This window comes from Megalobrama amblycephala, linkage group LG22 (genome assembly GCF_018812025.1).
Source record: "Megalobrama amblycephala isolate DHTTF-2021 linkage group LG22, ASM1881202v1, whole genome shotgun sequence".
NCBI lineage: Eukaryota > Metazoa > Chordata > Actinopteri > Cypriniformes > Xenocyprididae > Megalobrama > Megalobrama amblycephala.
In genome coordinates, this window is record NC_063065.1 from 27,573,982 (window position 1) to 27,592,821 (window position 18,840).

Consider the following 18,840-nt stretch of genomic DNA (forward strand, 5'->3'; position numbering starts at 1 on the left):
AATGTAAACAATATAACAGTATACAATACTCACATAATCCGACGCATGCATGACAAACACTTTGTAAAGATCCATTTGAGGGTTATATTAGCTGTGTAAACTTTGTTTATGCACTGTTCAAGGCAAGCGCGAGCTCCATGGGCGTGGAGCACGAGAATTAAAGGGCCAGTAGCCCTGAATCGGCTCATTTATAATGATGCCCCAAAATAGGCAGTTAAAAAAATGAATTAAAAAAAAAATCTATGGGGTATTTTGAGCTGAAACTTCACAGACACATTCAGGGGACACCTTAGACTTATATTACATCTTTTTTAAAAAAAGTTCTAGGGCACCTTTAATAGCCCTTCATGCCCATCTGCTATATGCCACTGTGAAGGGATATACAGCGTTCAGGCATGGCATCAAATCGATTAATTGATATATAATATATAATATATAAACGTGTGTGTGTACGTGTTTGTCAGATTACATGTAACAAGTTGTGCCTGTGTTGACCCGCACCTGATGAGCATCAGCTTATTGATGAGCATCTGCTTATTTGCGACCCAACGCTAATTTGTGCTGCTCTTGGTAGATTGCGTTGGTCATTATGTAAATGATTTGACTGCATCTGTGTTCTTTAATTTGTGCGTCAGCAGTAGATCACGTGCAAAACTTGCCACTCCCATTGACGTTTTTGTGGAATTGCGCTCTCACGCCAATTTGCCGTGTTTAGTAAATCTGGCCCTAACCCTTTGATCACAGTGCTCTATATATAATCTATTAAACCGAAGCACTTTCATTAGACATGCCGTTTTGATTCTCTGAGCAGAATCTCTGTGATGTCACACTGCTCAGGCCCCGCCCACAGCCACTGACTGAGAGTCCTGCATTAATAACATTTACAAAATGTCTGCTAGTGTGAATTATGAGATAAGTGTTTTTTTTTTTTTTTTTTTTTTTTTTTTTCCAAAAAATAAAAAATTGTGGCTTTTTATCTCACAATTTTGACTTTTTCCCTCACAATTGCAACTTTTCCTCACAATTCCACATTTAGAACTCTTTTTTTCCCTCTGAATTGTGAGATATAAACTCAGAATTGCGAGAAAACATCTGAAACATATTTTTAGATACAGTATAAACTCATACATTACTCAAAACCTGCTTTATAAATTCAGAATTATGTTATGTTATAAGTTTGAAAATCAACAGGTGAGTTTCGGTTTTTCTAGAATTCCAATTTATAATAATATTTAATAATAATATCTCTATTCGTCAAAGCCTTCACTCTATGCAGGCACCCTCATTTATTCATGAATGTGACTCCACTGGCCGCGCTGCGTTTGTTTTTGTGTGCAGGCAGCGAAGACAACACAATAGAAAATCACCTTGTCTATTTATAGTCTTTGTGTTACTTTTTGTACCCAGTCAAAAACGATAAATATGATGTCTTTTGTCGTCATTCACGGATGTACACACAGAAACCCCTCAAAACATGCAGCGGCACACACCAGACACACTGCTGAGCTCAAATCAGCCTTTATTAGCGTCTGTGTGGGGTTGATTGGTGCCGCTTGCTGCTGGTGCTTTGAGAGCAGGAGACCTCACGCTGAGATCCTGTCCCCTCACACACGGCCCATCCATCCTCTCCCTCTATTCCCATCCAAGGTCACCCGTCGCCTTCCGGAACGCCCGGGCTGAAGGTCGCTCGTATCTGTCTGTCAAATGAGGATGAGGATGGTTGCTTTCATCATTTTCATCAACTTTAAAGCAAAGACGGAACCCCGCTGTGGTCCTACATACACCGCAAATTGCGCTTTGATACGGCTTTCAGAGAGAGAGGGAAAGCTGAAATAAGAAAAAAAAGAGAGATGGAGAGAGTAGTGGAAGTGGAAAGAAGAGGAGAATGATGGGTAGTGAGAGATTGCAGGGGCCACTGAAGAAAATCAAGGATTGTGTGCCGGGGGACGGCGGCCCTGCTCTCTGTGACAGGCGGCAGTTTGCTATTGTCATACAGCAAATGCAGGAAAACAGAGGCCAGCATTAAAATGAATAAGATCCATCACTGTCTGCTGGCCTGGCTTCACACTATGTGCGTGTGTGTGTGTGTGTGTGTGTGTGTGTGTGTGTGTGTGTGTGTGTGTGTGTGTGTGTGTGTGTGCTCGATTATGTTTGAGAGAGGCACATTCACAATGTGGCACCAGGCGCGACGCAAGTGTTTTTTGCTAGTTTCAGCCTGCAGCAGTTATGGTTTCCACGTCCTGCGCCACTTTGTTTAAATAGCAAATGCATTTGTGCCCAGTTATGCGCCCATGGGCGTGCTGGTCTGAAAAGGAGGTTTGTTCAGGTGCGTTGTTGGCGCGTTACTATTTTGGGGCAACTGAAATAGACTGTGCCATTGACCAACTGAAACCTGGTCTAAAGTCAATGGTGCAATGAATATATAGTTAGTAATGTGCGCCTATATGTGGGTACACAACGTGCGTGCGTACTGCTTATTACGCACACAGGGATGCGCAGCAGCACACAAACATGCCAAATATTAAAAATAAAAGGATTACAATGTTAACGATTATTACTGTGTGCCTAAAAATAAAAATGCTTTGGTGGAATCCGTCTTTTTCCGTAGATGCTCGCATGCTTTAACCTTGCACACGAGCAGATCCGTTTCCTCACTAAAGACGCGTTCAGTTTTTTCGCTTTCAATTCCACCTTGTAAATCAAGTCAAGTCAAATTTATTTATATAGCGCTTTTACAATTGGTAATTGTTTCAAAGCAGCTTTGGAAATGGCGAATAAATGGCGAATACGCCATGACGCGAGCGCACCAAACGCTCAAAACACACCCATGACTCATTAAGAGAATAGGGACAACCACTTTAGACAATACGCCGGGCGCACTGACCATTTTTCACATCCTTAAACTAGCAAAAGTGGATTCGCCCTAAAGTGCACTTGTGCCGTGCGCTTTAGACCATGCACTTAGATTGTTAAAATAGGGCCCAAAGTGTGGTTCTACTCCTGTGTGTTTGCCATAGACACTGAAATGTACATTATTAACAACATCTACAGTATCAACAGTTTTTTAGAAATGTATTTATTGTATTTAACCGTTGTAATGCATTAAAAATAAATAAATAAATATATAAAAACTGTAGCTGTTGCATTCTGGGGTCTTTTTGGACCCGGTTGAATATAAGGTTAGAAAACATAACATAATATTTTTTCAACTACAACCATATTGTATCTGATGAGTAACTTATGAGTGAATGTGTAATTGTTTTTTAGAATGTTACCATGTTTTTACCATGCATTTTAGCACATTTACACCATTTTTATTAATTAAAAATGTTAGGAATTATTTAAAATTTTTAAAATTTGCAAGAACTACAGCAAAAAACCAGAGATGCTACATTAAAAAAAAAAAATGTGTATATATATATATATATATATATATATATATATATATATATATATATATATATATATATATATATATATATATATATATATATATATATATATTATATATATTACAGTACAGTCCAAAAGTTTGGAACCACTAAGATTTTTAATGTTTTAAAAGAAGTTTCGTCTGCTCACCAAGGCTACATTTATTTAATTAAAAAACAGTAAAAACAGTAATATTTTGAAATATTATTGCAATTTAAAATAACTGTTTTCTATTTGAATATATTTCACAAAGTAATTTATTCCTGTGATGGCAAAGCTGAATTTTCAGCATCATTACTCCAGTCTTCAGTGTCACATGATCCTTCAGAAATCATTCTAATATGCTGATCTGCTGCTCAAGAAACATTTAATGTGTACAATTGTACAAAATTTTGTGTACAATATTTTTTTTTCAGGATTATTTGATGAATAGAAAGTTCAAAAGAACAGTGTTTATCTGAAATCTAATCTTTTGTAACATATAAATGTCTTTACTGCCACTTTTGATTGATTTAATGCATCCTTGCTGAATAAAAGTATTCATTTCTTTAATTTCTTTTCAAAAAAATAAAAATTCTTACTGACCCCAAACTTTTGAACGGTAGTGTATAATGCTACAGAAGCTTTGTATTTCAGATAAATGCTGTTCTTTTGAACTTTCTATTCATCAAGGAATCCTGAAAAAAAAAAAGTACACAACTGTTTTCAACATTGAAAATAATCATAAATGTTTATTGAGCAGCAAATCAGCATATTAGAATGATTTCTGAAGGATCATGTGACACTGAAGACTGGAGTAACGATGCTGAAAATTCAGCTTTGCATCACAGGAATAAATTACTTTGTCAAATATATTTAAATAGTACACAGTTATTTTAAATTGTAATAATATTTCACAATATTACTGTTTTTTACTGATTTTTAATTAAATAAATGTAGCCTTGGTGAGCAGAAGAAACTTCTTTTAAAAAATAAAAATCTTAGTGGTTCCAAACTTTTGGATTGTACTGATATATATATATATATATATATATATATATATATATATATATATATATATATATATATATATATATATATTTATTTTTTCTGGACCCGAATGCATTAGGATAGTTCAGCAGTTGTTATTATTGTTGTTAGACCTGTTAAAATGTTTTCATTAATTGAAATAAAGATGAAATAAGATACAATATTAATGTTAGATGAAAAACTTGAACTTAAAAAACTTAAAAAAAAAAAAAAAAAACGAAATGTTACCTGTTATATGTAACTAAATAGCTAATTAAAAAAAACAAAAAAACAAATATATTTATTTAAAAAAATTTAAAGGTAAAAAATATGAATTATTTTATGCTTCTAAGCTATGCATAAATAAATACTTTTTCTGGAACTATGTCTATAATATATGTTTCATTTTCTATAAAACTATACACCTAGATTTAATATACAAATACTAATGAGATAAGGCTGCATAGGGAGCTGTCTTCTGATACTGTACATATGGTGCTACTTAAGATTTTGGCATCTTAGAAGCCAGAATATTTTTTCTGCCTATACCTTTGCGTCTGCAGCTACCTATGATGCTTTGAAATGCTGTCTACACTCTAAAAAAATATTGTGATGACTCTACAAAAAAAAAAAAAAAAAAAAAAATGTTTTATGACAACTTTTAAGTTGATTACTCAAAAAAATTAAGTTGCTCCAACTAACAGAGTTGTAGCCATGGAACCATTTAATCTATGTCAGTTCAAATCAACAGCTATCATATATAACACATGATAACATAACTTATTTAACATGTATATTTAATGAACAAGTCATATATTAATTGTCACTGGCATTAGTGCAGTAATTGCTTATAGAGTCAATGTAGTGTTCATGTATCTACTCTTCAGCACAATGCTAACCACAAAATCTTCAACATTACAGAAACTCTTTTAAATGTCAAAAATAACAAACATAAATGTCTTTCCCTTCACTAAAAACAAATAAATTAACACTTAATTTCAATATTTATTTTCCTTATCCAGTCCTATGCAAAGCATGCTGGAAACTAGTCTAATTTACGAAGTTATCAAGATAACTTCATTACATTAATACAACTTAATATTTAAAAAAAAAGCCAATTAACAGAGAAATTTGAGTTTAAATTACAATCAATGTTAAGTTGATGTAAGAATCAGCATTATTATGTCAACAGAACTCCAAAATAATGTTTGCAACGTAAAAGGTTTATTTAAAATAATAAATTAGAATTTTTAACTTGCAACCATGCATTTATTTAAGTTGTGGAAACAGGTCCCCTGAATTACTTCTTAGAGTGAAGAAAGGCATTTTGTGACTTAAATTTGTAAAGTATGTTCTTCTAAATGAAGGCACTTGCTCTTTTAGCTCGTAGATGGAACTTGGAAAGGCCCGACATGGGGAGAGTGACCTGATTTTGTCACAATTACAGTAGATTCAGAGTCTCAAACTGTAAATTAAGGGTTTAATAATCAGCCACTGACTTGAGTGAAACTCTCTGGGGTTTCAGATTGAGAACTGAAGCTGAGAATCTTGAATATCTCTCAGACTGCCATTGGTAATTGAAGCAGTGATGTACTTCATAAGGGATTGTCTTGACCCAGATAATGATGGAATGTATTATTGGTCATTGCGTTTTCTGCTTCAGTTCAATAATTGAGGCTGAGCTTCAGAGAGGCAGTGATTCCAATCGATGGCTTTCCGTTTCTATAAATATAAGGTCATATGTTCTCAGCCAATTAAAATTCTTCTAGTCATTTGAATTCAATTAATTTCTTAAAACATTGGTTCTTGGCACTGAGTTTTCCCTTTACCCCATCATAGTAAAACTATGGGACAAAAACATTTATATAAGTTCAAGTAAAGAATGTAGGTTTCAGTGTTTATTACACTTACTCTTTTTATTACTAAATGTTTTGGTATAAGGTTATCAAAGTTCAACAGAGTGCTCGAAGACAGCCTCTGAGGATTGTGGGTAATTGCAAGCGTATGCTGCTCCTCATAAAGGCTGGCATCTGAGCCTATCAGCACTGGATTATTAAAATGAGAAATTAATACATTTCCCCGGATCGAGTGTGTCCAATTAGTTTCCACGCCTCTAGTGTGCTGTTAAACTGGCTTGTGTTCGTCTGTGACATCGAGGTGTCATTACAGTGTTTGAGTTTTCTGTATGTTTAACTGTATTACATTCAAAATGCTTTGGAGTTGAATGGGTTGACGATGTGTGCAAAAATATCATTGAGCTACAACGCATTATTCATAGTAGTAAAGGGAACCCATTATGCCCCATTTCATGTTATATAAGTTATATAAGCCAGAATGTGTTTGTGAAGCTTTAACTCAAAATACCCCACAGATCATTTTGCGTTGAACTTTGAGCATTGTAACTTTGCAGATGTTGTTTATCCTCAAACAGCAACATTACACACTAACTAAAGTTAAAAAAGTGAAATCATAATCAAGGACCACTTTAATAATTTTTGAACATTGTTTCAAGAAAAATAAAGTAACAGAGTTGAACATTTGAGTTTGACAGAGCCAGTTATAACCGTAAACATGACTCGCATGACTCGCAAGTGTGAATTTGCATATAACACGCATCATCATCATGCATATTCATGAACAATGTCTGAAGAACTGAGAGTGGCCCTCAGGTCCACTTTTTCATTCAGTTTCTTTGATTTCTCTTTGTTTGAAAATATTCCACACAGTTCTGGGAATCCTTTAGGGAACTAAGAAATGCACACGCTGTCCTCGCTCAGAGATGTTCTTTGAAAGTAATGCATTTGCATCAAGCCAAGAATGTCACTGAAGTTTTACAAAAGTACTATACTTAGAAGTGTTTCTCAATTCCTTCTGCAGTACTTGTTCAGATTATTTGAACTTTGTAGATTTTTTCTCAGAGAAGGTGTATTATAACCTGGTAGATATTTGATGTAATCTGCTCTAAATACCAGGAGAGAAAAAAAGAATATAGTACAAAATCTAAAACCTTTTGTACACTATTTGAACAATAAGCAAGTAAGCAAAGCAGTGTAAGGGCAAGAACATGCCTGCTTTGTGCTTTGATTCTGACAACAGTTTTGCTGCTTAACAGTTACTGCAGTTCTTCTTGATGTGCTGCAAAAATACTATTTTTAAAGTCACCATGAAATCAAAATTGACAATATGGAATATTGCAGTATTAATTATAAATGATTTATTCATGCACATAATTATTTTGTTAAATTCATATGCCTGGTAATCTTGAATCAGAATAATTTCCCCTCCCTCTTGCTGCGACATCTCTTTTCTTTTCTAATGATGAGGGCGGGGCAATCTGTCACTCACATGAGATCCACCAATAGCAAACCACAACCATCCAATCAATTCTCCATGAACAAAATCAAGCCCCGCCCTACATTCTTTTTTTTTCCTCATTCAAGAAGCTGTTTCATTTGGATATGCGTCACAGTGAGGAAAGAAAAGACTAGCATAACTTCTGTTTTATGCCGACTTTAACAGGTATTTTTGTCTTTTTTTTCAGTTAAAATATTAAAACCCTTGAAACAAGTTTATTTGAGAAGCACTAGTGCATAAGATATTAAAGGGGTGGTTATGATTATGATTTCACTTTTTTGAGTATAAACAACATCTGCAAAGTCACAACACTCAAAGTTCAATGCAAAGAGAGATATTTTTTAAGGACAACAACAAACGGCTGGTAGGGACTACAACAAGCTTCTTCCTGGGTTGGTGACATCACAAACCCCAAAATTTACATAAACCCCACCCCCGGGACACACAACAAAGGTTGCGAGGCCTTGTTGGGCTGCTTTAGAGAAGAGGAAGAGTTGTTGTAGATGCTGTCATTTTACTCTGGACTGCTTCACAAACGAGGGTCAATTCAACGCTGGATTTGAACAAAAGATTAACATGACGGCACATGCTAGTCGATGAGTTGAATCAACTCCACAGCAACTACATAAATTTATCCACTAACCATTCAGAAACATCCAGTTTCATTCTAAAAGTTGTAACTTCTTCCTGAGTCTCTCCATCAGTGTCGACTCCGGTTTGAACAATGTAAGGCTGAACACTGTTACTGAGAATCCTCATTTTGGCTGTGTGAGATTCTCCAGCTTTGTTGTTGTTGAGCAACCGAAGTGTGAGCTGTTAAAGCTCCACCTTCTTCTGGAAAGCGGGGTGGGAGCAGCAGCTCATTTGCATTTAAAGGGACACACACAAAAACGGCGTGTTTTTGCTCATACCCAAACAGGGGCAAATTTGACAAGTTATAATAAATGATCTGTGAAGTTTCAGCTCAAAATACCCCACATGCACATTCTGGGGGCATCAGAGACTTATATTATATCAGTAAAAGGGGCATTAAACGTCACATTTAAGAATTGTTTTCAGAAAATGTTTTTTATATAAGTACCTTTTGTGTTGCTGAGCTGGCTGTTTTTTTTTTTTTTTTTTTTCCACTTAACAATTAAAAAAAAAAAAAAACAATTAAAAGAATCTGCTAATGCATAAAGACAACGTATACTTGTTGTAAAGATGCAATATGCCGATGTGAAAGTCTTTATATCGTAAGCTCGTATACTTGTAAAGTAAATATATCTTGTTTTAACAATGTTTAGTGTTTTTTACTGGCATCCCAGTAAAAATATCCATTTTAAACTCATTAAGTAGTAATTTTTTGCTCTGTCATTGCTGTAAGCTATTAATATGGGTGCCAAAATAAATACTCTTTTTTAATGTGCGGTGTGAAACAGGCCTAAGAAATTTCAGACTGTAATTCGTTGCCAAAGTACACCCCCATTATGACGAAATGTGCATCTGCATTTTTACTATTAGAGTGTCTCCTGTGCATAAAAACAACCCATGTGGTTTGTGTCCACATGATGTTTATGAAAGCTGACATCAGGAAGGAAGTGCCAGGCTGGCTACAGAAAACTGTCCTGCTGAAATGAGGGTCTGATCGATTGTGTCTTGAGAGAGCTATCAATCAGCCTGACTGGTAAATTATGGTTTTATTAGCGTTGAGCCAGACTGTCGCTCCACGGGGCGAAGCGGGCCATGATGGGACGCGTCCACATGCGCCAAGCAATAAGAGGACTTCTGGATCTGTACTTCATTAGTTTATTTACTCTCTGATGGACCTTTTTGACATGAACTCACAATGACTTACTGATGTCATATCACTGTGACTGGGATTCAAGAGGATGGCAGAAGCATCATGGGAAATGTAGTTTTGCAACACAAAGAAATTGCAAAAAGGAAAGAGTGGGTATGTGTACGAGGCAGTCTTGTTTGACCGGAGGCGTCCGGGGAGCAGAAGCCCAGCTCAGAATGAAGACGCTCTCTCTAATCCACTTACAGCTCAGGAGGGAAACTCATTTGGTGCACCTGAGAAAGTAATTGATTGAATCAAAGGGCAGCGCACTAAGCCACAGTGGCATTGAGCAGATTGGGTGTCACGACAGCCACTCAATCTGACTCACTCACACTTCACAAGGTGAACAGAGACAGTTGTGTACAGAAGCGATCAGCTTAGCTTTCATTTGGTATTTATTGTTGGCTAATATAAGTCTGCCGTATTGAAAAGTATTTTTTTTTAATGCAATTTGATTAATGATAATAACATTTATTATAATAATAATTATTATTAATACAGTAATAATAATAATAATAATAATAATAATAGTAACTTAACTATATTCATGTATTTCCTTTCCTATTTTTTTAAATCATTTCCACTCTGCTCTTTTCTAATATATATATATAGATTCTAAATATATAAGAAAATGTAAATATATGAATATATTCATATTTATATACAGTGTTAGCAGATAATAATCGTCCCAGAAAGGTGAAGTCAGTACACTAAGGTTAACCAATCACAATAAAGGTAATTTACATATAACAGTCTTAAAGGTACAGTAGCAAAAGTCTTTTTAATACTAAGGCTCAGTGGGAGATTTAAAAAATGGTCAGGGAATGGTTTTGGGCACAAGAACCCTTGACTAATACTGTATTATAAGTGGACTTCAGATGTGTAGAATTTGGCTCTTTTAACTTAAGCAGTTGTACCCATTCAGTGCCCTTGCTCTCACCGTTGAGAGAATTAATTCACCCATTATGGGGACACATAATAAACTGTCACTGGCTCAAAAGCACAGGGTAAATTTGAGCAGTTCGACCCACAGCTGCACAGCCTCGGGCGCTTGTAGCCGTCATAATCCACTTGAAAAATAGACTGAAAATATGTGGGAGAGGACAACAGATCTGCCATAGAAAGTGGCTCATCTCCTCTCTGTGCAACTGAGCAAATGAATGCCGAGAGAGAGAGAATGGGATTGGAGAGATGCGATAGAGAGGGCTAATGAGGCTGTCTGGGTCTCTGGAGAGAGCTGGACACAGCAGAGGCTGCATGTGACAGCTTAAGACCTGTAATTACAGGCCGAGAGGGGGAGAGGGGACGCGGGATTAAGACCTCATAAACAGCTTCAGGAGGCCAGCGGAGTCTGGAAATGTGTGTATATTATTATTATTATCTGTGTGTGTGTGTGAGTGTTATAGAAAGGATTAGAATTACTATATGATGCTGCTATATAGGCAAGGAGATCTTCTCTCTCATCCAAGGTCAAGAAGGATTTTCTCAAACATGTTTTAATGTAAAATGTGAATGCATGGTTGTGCATTACAGTGATTTTATCATGGCTAAGGAAAAATAGATGATGGATGGATGGATGGATGGATGGATGGATGGATGGATGGATGGATGGATGGATGGATGGATGGATAGATAGATAGACAGACAGATAGATAGATGGATGGATGGATGGATGGATGGGTAAAACGATGGATGGATGGATGGATGGATGGATGGATGAGTAGAACGATGGATGGATGGGTAAAACGATGGGTAGAACAATGGATGGATGGATGGATGGATGGATGAGTAGAACGATGGATGGATGAGTAAAATGACAGACAGATAGATAGATAGATAGATAGATAGATAGATAGATAGATAGAACAATGAATGGATAGATAGATAGATAGATAGATAGATAGATAGATAGAACGATGGATGAATGGATGGGTAAAATAAGATAGATAGATAGATAGATAGATAGATAGATGATGGGTAGAACAATGGATGGATGGGTAAAACGATGGATGGATGGATGGATGGATGGATGGATGAGTAGAACGATGGATGGATGGGTAAAACGATAGATAGATAGATAGATAGATAGATAGATAGATAGATAGATAGATGGGTAGAATGATGGATGGATGGATGGATGGATGAGTAGAACGATGGATGGATGGGTAAAATGAGATAGATAGATAGATAGATAGATAGATAGATAGATAGATAGATAGATAGATAGAACAATGAATGGATGGATGAGTAGAACGATGGATGGATGGATGGATGGATGAGTAGAACGATGATGGATGGGTAAAATGAGATAGATAGATAGATAGATAGATAGATAGATAGATAGATAGATAGATAGATAGATAGATAGATAGAACAATGAATGGATGGATGAGTAGAACGATGGATGGATGGATGGATGGATGGATGGATGGGTGGGTAGACAGACAGACAGACAGACAGATAGATAGATAGATAGATAGATAGATAGATAGATAGATAGATAGATAGATGGATGGATGGATGGATGGATGGATGGATGGATGGATGGATGGGTGGGTAGACAGACAGATGGATGGATGGATGGATGGTGGGTAGACAGACAGATGGATGGATGGATGGATGTGGGTGGGTGGGTAGACAGACAGACAGATAGATGGATGGATGGATGGATGGATGGATGGATGGATGGGCTGGCAGGCAATGACACCCTTGCAGGAAGACAGACTGGAAGGGAGTGTTTTAATCCTCATGGCTAATGCTGTTTGAGAAAGAACTAGATTAGCGGAGATTATGACTGGATTGGGCAGAGTAAATGGGTTGGTAATAACTCTGTTCACCTCCTCCCCTCCCAAACACTGTGCTGTTAAAGATCTGTCTCCCATAAGCACATCAGTTAATCCAGTCACCCTCTATTTTCTTGAAGAAATACGTTCCTTTATAAAATCCCATCCCGTTTTTATCTCACTCTCCTTCTGTCATGACCGTCAGATTTCAACAAAGGTTCATAAAACAAATCCTGGTTTTGTAAAGAAAAGCTCATTGAGAAGAGTCCGGCTGAGCGGTTTATTGTCAGACTGCCTGTGGCACTTGCGTCGGATGAAGTTGTAATTGCGTTGACCCCTTCAGTGCGTCAGTAAACGTGCTGTTTTATCAGGCCCAGCGAGATAAGTCAGCAGCTCCAGACTTCATTAAACATCTCATCTATATTAAACAGTCTAGTAGATTCCCTCCCCATACAGTGGTTGTTTTCCCCACTGCAGTGCCACAAACGTCCTGAGCAGGGTGAGCAAGATTGTGCCTTGTGTGATGAACATCCTGCAATCCAGTCTTGCTTGTCTTTGATGTTTCTTAGATACTCAGAACTGTTTTAGTCGCTATTGATCAGAAGACATCAGTCTCATTCCCCCAAAGCTCTCCTCAGTGAACAGTAGACTCACTTAGAAAAGATCTCAGCAACCCCTGCTTACCTGATTGTTAACCAATCTCTAGTTCCCCCTAGCCTTATCTAATCAGAGCATGGTATTCTTCTGATGCAAAACACCCTATTTATCTTGGTAGATTGTAAGTGGAAAAATCTACAGCTGTTTGACAATGATGTCATTAGAGTGCTAACAGCTGTTGGATCCCTTTGTATTTATAAATTAAAAAAAATAAAAAAAATAAAAACATGGCCTACAGAAAGAGATGCAGGAAGTAGGGTACATTTTGTAGGAAATGTAATGATGCATTCATAAATAGCCTTCCCATAGTTCCCTTGAGGCTTGTCTTTAGGTTCAGAGAGCTGGGTCTAAAAACACTATATCTCGGTCTTCCTAGACAGACCACATGTGGCGAGAATGGGTAAGGAAGTATTGCCGCCCCTCATTCTCAACACAGCCTCATTCAGGAGAAGTTCCTTTGGGAGGAAGTGGAACCTTCTTTCGATCAATGAGGCCCCCATGGGAAAAGTGTGAAACACTAAGGACATAAAAGCTCACAAAGGACTTGAGATCAGACCACACTCACCGACAGCCTAATCAAAAGAGCACAGTAACACCTGTATTACCACTAGCACTAGGTGACGAGATACTGAGGATGTACTGTACAACAGCTATCTTGGTTAAAAACCAAGATGTTTTTTTTTTTTTTTATTTTACTTTTGGTTTTGTTCACATGCATCTGACAAAATGTTGCGACAATTGCGCTTCAAGCAAGAATACCAGTTTATTTTTTACTTTTTGTTTTGTGGTTTGTTTTATTGTTTTATGTTTTTTAGGCTTTTTTGTTTAAAACTTTTTTGTTTTGTTTTTTTTTGTTTTTTGTTGTTTTAAGTTTTGTTTTGAACATTGTTTTGTTTTGTTCGTATTGTTGGATGCATGCATCTGAGAATTTTGTGACAATTGCACTTAAATCAAGAAACACTGTTTTATTAAATTTTATTTTGTTTTGTTTTGTTTTTTTGTTGTTTTAAGTTTTGTTTTGAACATTGTTTTGTTTTGTTCGTATTGTTTGATGCATGCATCTGAGAAAATTTTGTGACAATTGCACTTAAATCAAGAAACACTATTTTATTATTTTATTTTGTTTTGTTTGTTTTGTTTTGTTTACATTTTAGACTTGCATCTGACATTTTTGTTTGACAATTGTACTGAAAGCAAGAAAAACTTTCATTAAAGTTAATTTTTCATTTTGTTTGTTTTGTTTACATTTTAGACTTGCATCTGACAAAATTTTGTCACAATTGCATTGAAAGTAAAACACTTTCATTAAATTTTGTTTCACTTCAAGAATAACATTTTATTTATTTATTTATTTATTTTGCAGTTTTTTTGTTTTAAATTTTGTTTTGTTTTGAGGTTTGTTTTGTGTTTTTTGTTTTGTTTGTTTGCATTGTTTTAGACGTGCATCTGACAAAATTTTGACAATTGCACTTAAATCAAGAACTGTTTTATTACAATTTATTTTTTGTTTTGGTTTGTATGTTTTGTTTTGTTTACATTTTAGGCTTGCATCTGACAAAATTTTGTGACAATTGCATTGAAAGCAAGAAAAACACTTTCATTCAGTTTTATTTTATGTTTTGGTTTGTTCACAAAAGCTATGCATCTGACAAAATGTTGCAACAATTGCACTTCAAGAATAACAATTTACTTTTCTTTTTTTTTTGGCATTGTTTTAGACGTACATCTGACAAAATTTGGACAATTGCACTTAAATCAAGAACTGTTTTATTATGATTTATTTTGAGTTTTCTTTTGCTTACATTTTAGGCTTGCATCTGATAAAAATTCTGACAATTGTGTCTAAAGCAAGAAAAATAAAGCGGCTAAAATATAAAAGAAAATAGGCAGTATGTATTTTATATATTTTTTCCTCCTTCTCTTCAGGAGGCTCCGGGTAGCCCGTCTGTGCCTCTGAACTCTCCACAAGACGAAAATGAGCGACGGATCTCTCAGTCTCTGTATCCCGGAGAGAGCCTGAATGACAACCACACCCCCCGACCCACCATGATGGGTAGAATGATGGGTAAGCTGATAAAAACACTCACGATGTTAGTCTTAGCCAAAGACTGCTCTTGTGTATCATTTCACACAAAAATGGCCAGAGATTTCTCAAACCAGCTAACTCCAATCTGATCAGCTGACTTTAAGAATTATTCTGGATTCAAGGAATAATTGTTTTTATCTGTGCATTGGTAGTTTCTAAGTTGCCCACGAGTAGATGAAATTGATAGATTTGCAAAAGATTGTGATGTTTATGTGATGTTCAAGAGTTTAATCTGACACACTTTTAAGCAAGTAAACCAGATTTCTACATATATCCGAATTGAAATGTGTCAATTTACATGTCATTTGAAGGTCTCTTCCTGTCTAAAGAGGCTTTCGCGGCAGGTAGTTATAGGAACTAGCCACCAGGTTAGTCCCCCGAGAACTAAAAATGAGTATCGTCATCTTAGTGTTTGTTCAATCAACTTAACATTACTGAGTGAAACGCACAAATTAATGTTGACATAACTAACTGGGCAGTGGATCCGTAGTTCCCAGTATGCTTTGCAAGGGCCTGCGTTAGGAGAGTAAATTTAGGGATTAAAGTGTTATTTTATGTGCTTTTCAGTAAAGGGAAAGATGTTGTTAGTTTATGTTAGTGTTTAATGTTCAGTTATGTTGGACATTTATTTTGTGGTTACCATTATGCAGAAGAGTGATGCCTGTGTTTGGGCTGTGAGAACTCATATATGCATGTTTATAGAATGGAATTCCTTCGAATCAATTAAATTGAGTTTGGTCAACGAGTTATTTTTTGAGTGCATTTTGTAGATCAAATAGTAATTTAATAAGGTAAATTAAGTCAATAAATGTGTTCACCTTACGTAATAAACTTTTATGAATTTAACATATCATTATTAAGTAAACTGCACATATAAATATTGTGTACCAGTGACAAATTCAAATGATTTCTATTTACTCAAAGAAATTTTGTCAGCTTTACTTAAATTTCTTTTGTTCATACAACTCAAAATAGTTGCGTGGAACCACTTGCGCTGCTTTTTTAATGTAAATCCAACAATTCATTTTTTGAGTGAACGCACACTTACGTTACTGCTAGTTGTAGTTCCTATAGAGCTGGGTCAGACCCTAGTAGGAGCTAATTTAGTCCCCCCAAAAGGCATTCTTATAACTAAAAACAGTTCCTGCTGTACAAACACGCCAAAAATGGGTACTTTCTGCAGTAGTTATAGGAATTATGGAAACATTCCTCCAGTGCGAAAGCCCCTTGATGGTTCTTGGTCAAAATAGCGGCAACAAGGGACAGTCTTCATGGAGATAAAGACTATGCAAGACACACACACACACACATACACACACACTGTCTGTATATGTCTTGACCTTCTGTTTCCATCCGCACCTGTTTCCACCTGACATATACAGTTTAAATACACAGATGAATGAGCACATGGACACACACAGGCTCGACCCAGCCAGTCCCAGCATGCTCCTGTGGTTTTGTAAATGGAGGTTAATGTCATTTTCAAGCCTCTGTGTCTCATCCAGCATGACTCTTTCAAGTCGGTCCTGATTTTTCTCAAACTCAGCTCCATTTCTAGTCCTGCCAGACAATTGGAATCGACAGACCAATCCTTTCACCGTCATGCTTGTCATTTCACAATCGACTACTCAGTCTTGAACAATAAGCTCTTTAGTACCTGATGCAAACCCTGATCTTCCTCCTCCTCATCCCTCTGCTTTTCTTCCACTTCTTGTTTCTTCTTTCTCTTGTTCTGACCTCGTCTACTGCGTGTTTCTCATTGCAGTGTGACAATGAGTCAGTCAATGTCGTTTCATTCTCCACCTCAGATTTTTTGAATAAGTTTGGTTTTAGTTACCTATATGAAGCTATAAAAAAAAAAGCAGTGGTGTGATGTCATGATTGACAGCTGTGATTGACAGCTTCTCTGAGCGAAGTTGTCTATGAAGCACCAACACACTTTTTTTCAGGATTTTCGGGAGGAGATTGGAGCTTTAACTTTAATTTCTACATTTCCATAACTGTTTATTTGACACCGACATAATGAGTTGTTCTGCATTAAACTGTACTAACCGATTCTGCGGGAGTGTGGGCGGGCCCTTGATACCGCGCAACCACTTCTCGCTTACTATTGCGCAGACTTAAGCCCCAAAACATATTATTTATTATTATTATTATTATTATTTATTACAAACTCAGAACTCAGAATTGTCTTTCACCTTGTCTCTCTCTTTTTCATTGTCTTCACTTCTCATTCTGCCCTAGTTGGTTTGCACAAATGTATGCATTGACACTTTCTTTCTAAAAGCATGAGAGTGAATCTTCCCCACCGCCAGTGCGGAGAAACTCTAAAACTTCTCAAAATGCAGCACTTCAGAGAGTTTAGCTCTACAGATTCTCCCGAGGAAAGTAAAAAGGCAAAGTTTGAGAAAGTTTACCTCAGGGATGATGGCACCCTTCAGCTATTGTAGGCCTGACACATTGTCATATATCTCATAAACTCTAGTTTTCTCACCACATGCACCTGAGAATTGTTTCGCCACTTGTCAGTCACTTGCATGACATGTTATTTTTTTTGTTGTTGTTCGTGAAAACATAAAAAATGCAACAATAACACATCACACATTAAATGGCCCATTACTGACGTTCTGAATGACAGAATGTCTGTCACGTAACTTTACGCGCTGTAGGACGTGAGGACGGACCTTGATATATGGACTCTGTTGTGTTTGTCAGAGGTCATTTTCTAAAGGACCAAAGTGGAGACCTGCCTGACAAAGCGTGCTGCATCACTGTCAGGAAAATAGTCTTCAGCAGCCACAACTCATTTCAAACATATTTGCTGTCATTCAGGAAGGAGCAGACATGGCAGGGTTTGAGCTACAAGGTTAGCGAGATAATGTCGTCTCGCATGGCTGTTATGACAGGTCGGGATGAGGAATGAAACTTTAAAGCTTGAAAACAGACTGAAATGAAAAAACTCAGGAATAGAGTGCTATAAATACAAATTGATAGTTGACACATTTTAAGGTGAAATTTATGTGACTAGATAAAGGAAAGAATAAATCTTAAGTGTCTCCATATCTCTGTTTGCTTGTTTGTTTGTTCGTTTGTTTGTTTAGTTAGTTTATGAATTCCATCAACACCTCCAAAGCTTCACAGTCCTGTACCTCGTCCTGGGTCGAAATTTCATTCGGTAACATTAGGCAGTTTTGATTTATATGCTGTTGAACGTTTGATGATTGTGTTATTTTGCGCTGTACGTAAGCAATGCTTCTATCGCTTGTTTTTGCTGCTTTTTCACCTGTGTTTTGATCCGGAGGTTCTGTACTCTTTCAGAAGATGTGAAACAGTGAAAACATGGAAATCCGGAAAATTGCGTCAATGGCAGGGAAAGAGTTAAAATAGCTTTAGGCTGAAATATAATGTTACAATAAAGAACATGCTTGTTTGTTTATTAGTGTCAAAAATGGTACAGTTTGCCAGATTTCTTTCATTCATTCATTCATTCATTCATTCATTCATTCATTCATTCAGTTGTTTTATCATTATTTACCATTTCCTTATGAAAAAAAATACTAATAAAAAAAAAATTGATTTCAGTGACAGGGCTGAGCAAACTGGAGAGCGGCTATCACCTACAGAAATGCATTTCCAAAAATCAGATTTTAATTGGTTTTCAAACCACAAACGAATGATTTCATGTCATTTTCTGCTGT

At 36.3% G+C, this 18,840-nt stretch overlaps 1 protein-coding gene across 1 annotated transcript in view; it reads left to right on the forward strand.

Moving 5' to 3' along the window:
• The window catches only part of LOC125257746 (partitioning defective 3 homolog), a 245,277-nt gene that overhangs the window by 7,204 nt on the left and 219,233 nt on the right, over positions 1-18,840 (forward strand). The window contains exon 4 of the mRNA XM_048174395.1: positions 14,983-15,121. Coding sequence (XP_048030352.1) covers positions 14,983-15,121 — 139 coding nt within the window. The remainder of the gene's footprint in view (positions 1-14,982; positions 15,122-18,840) is intronic.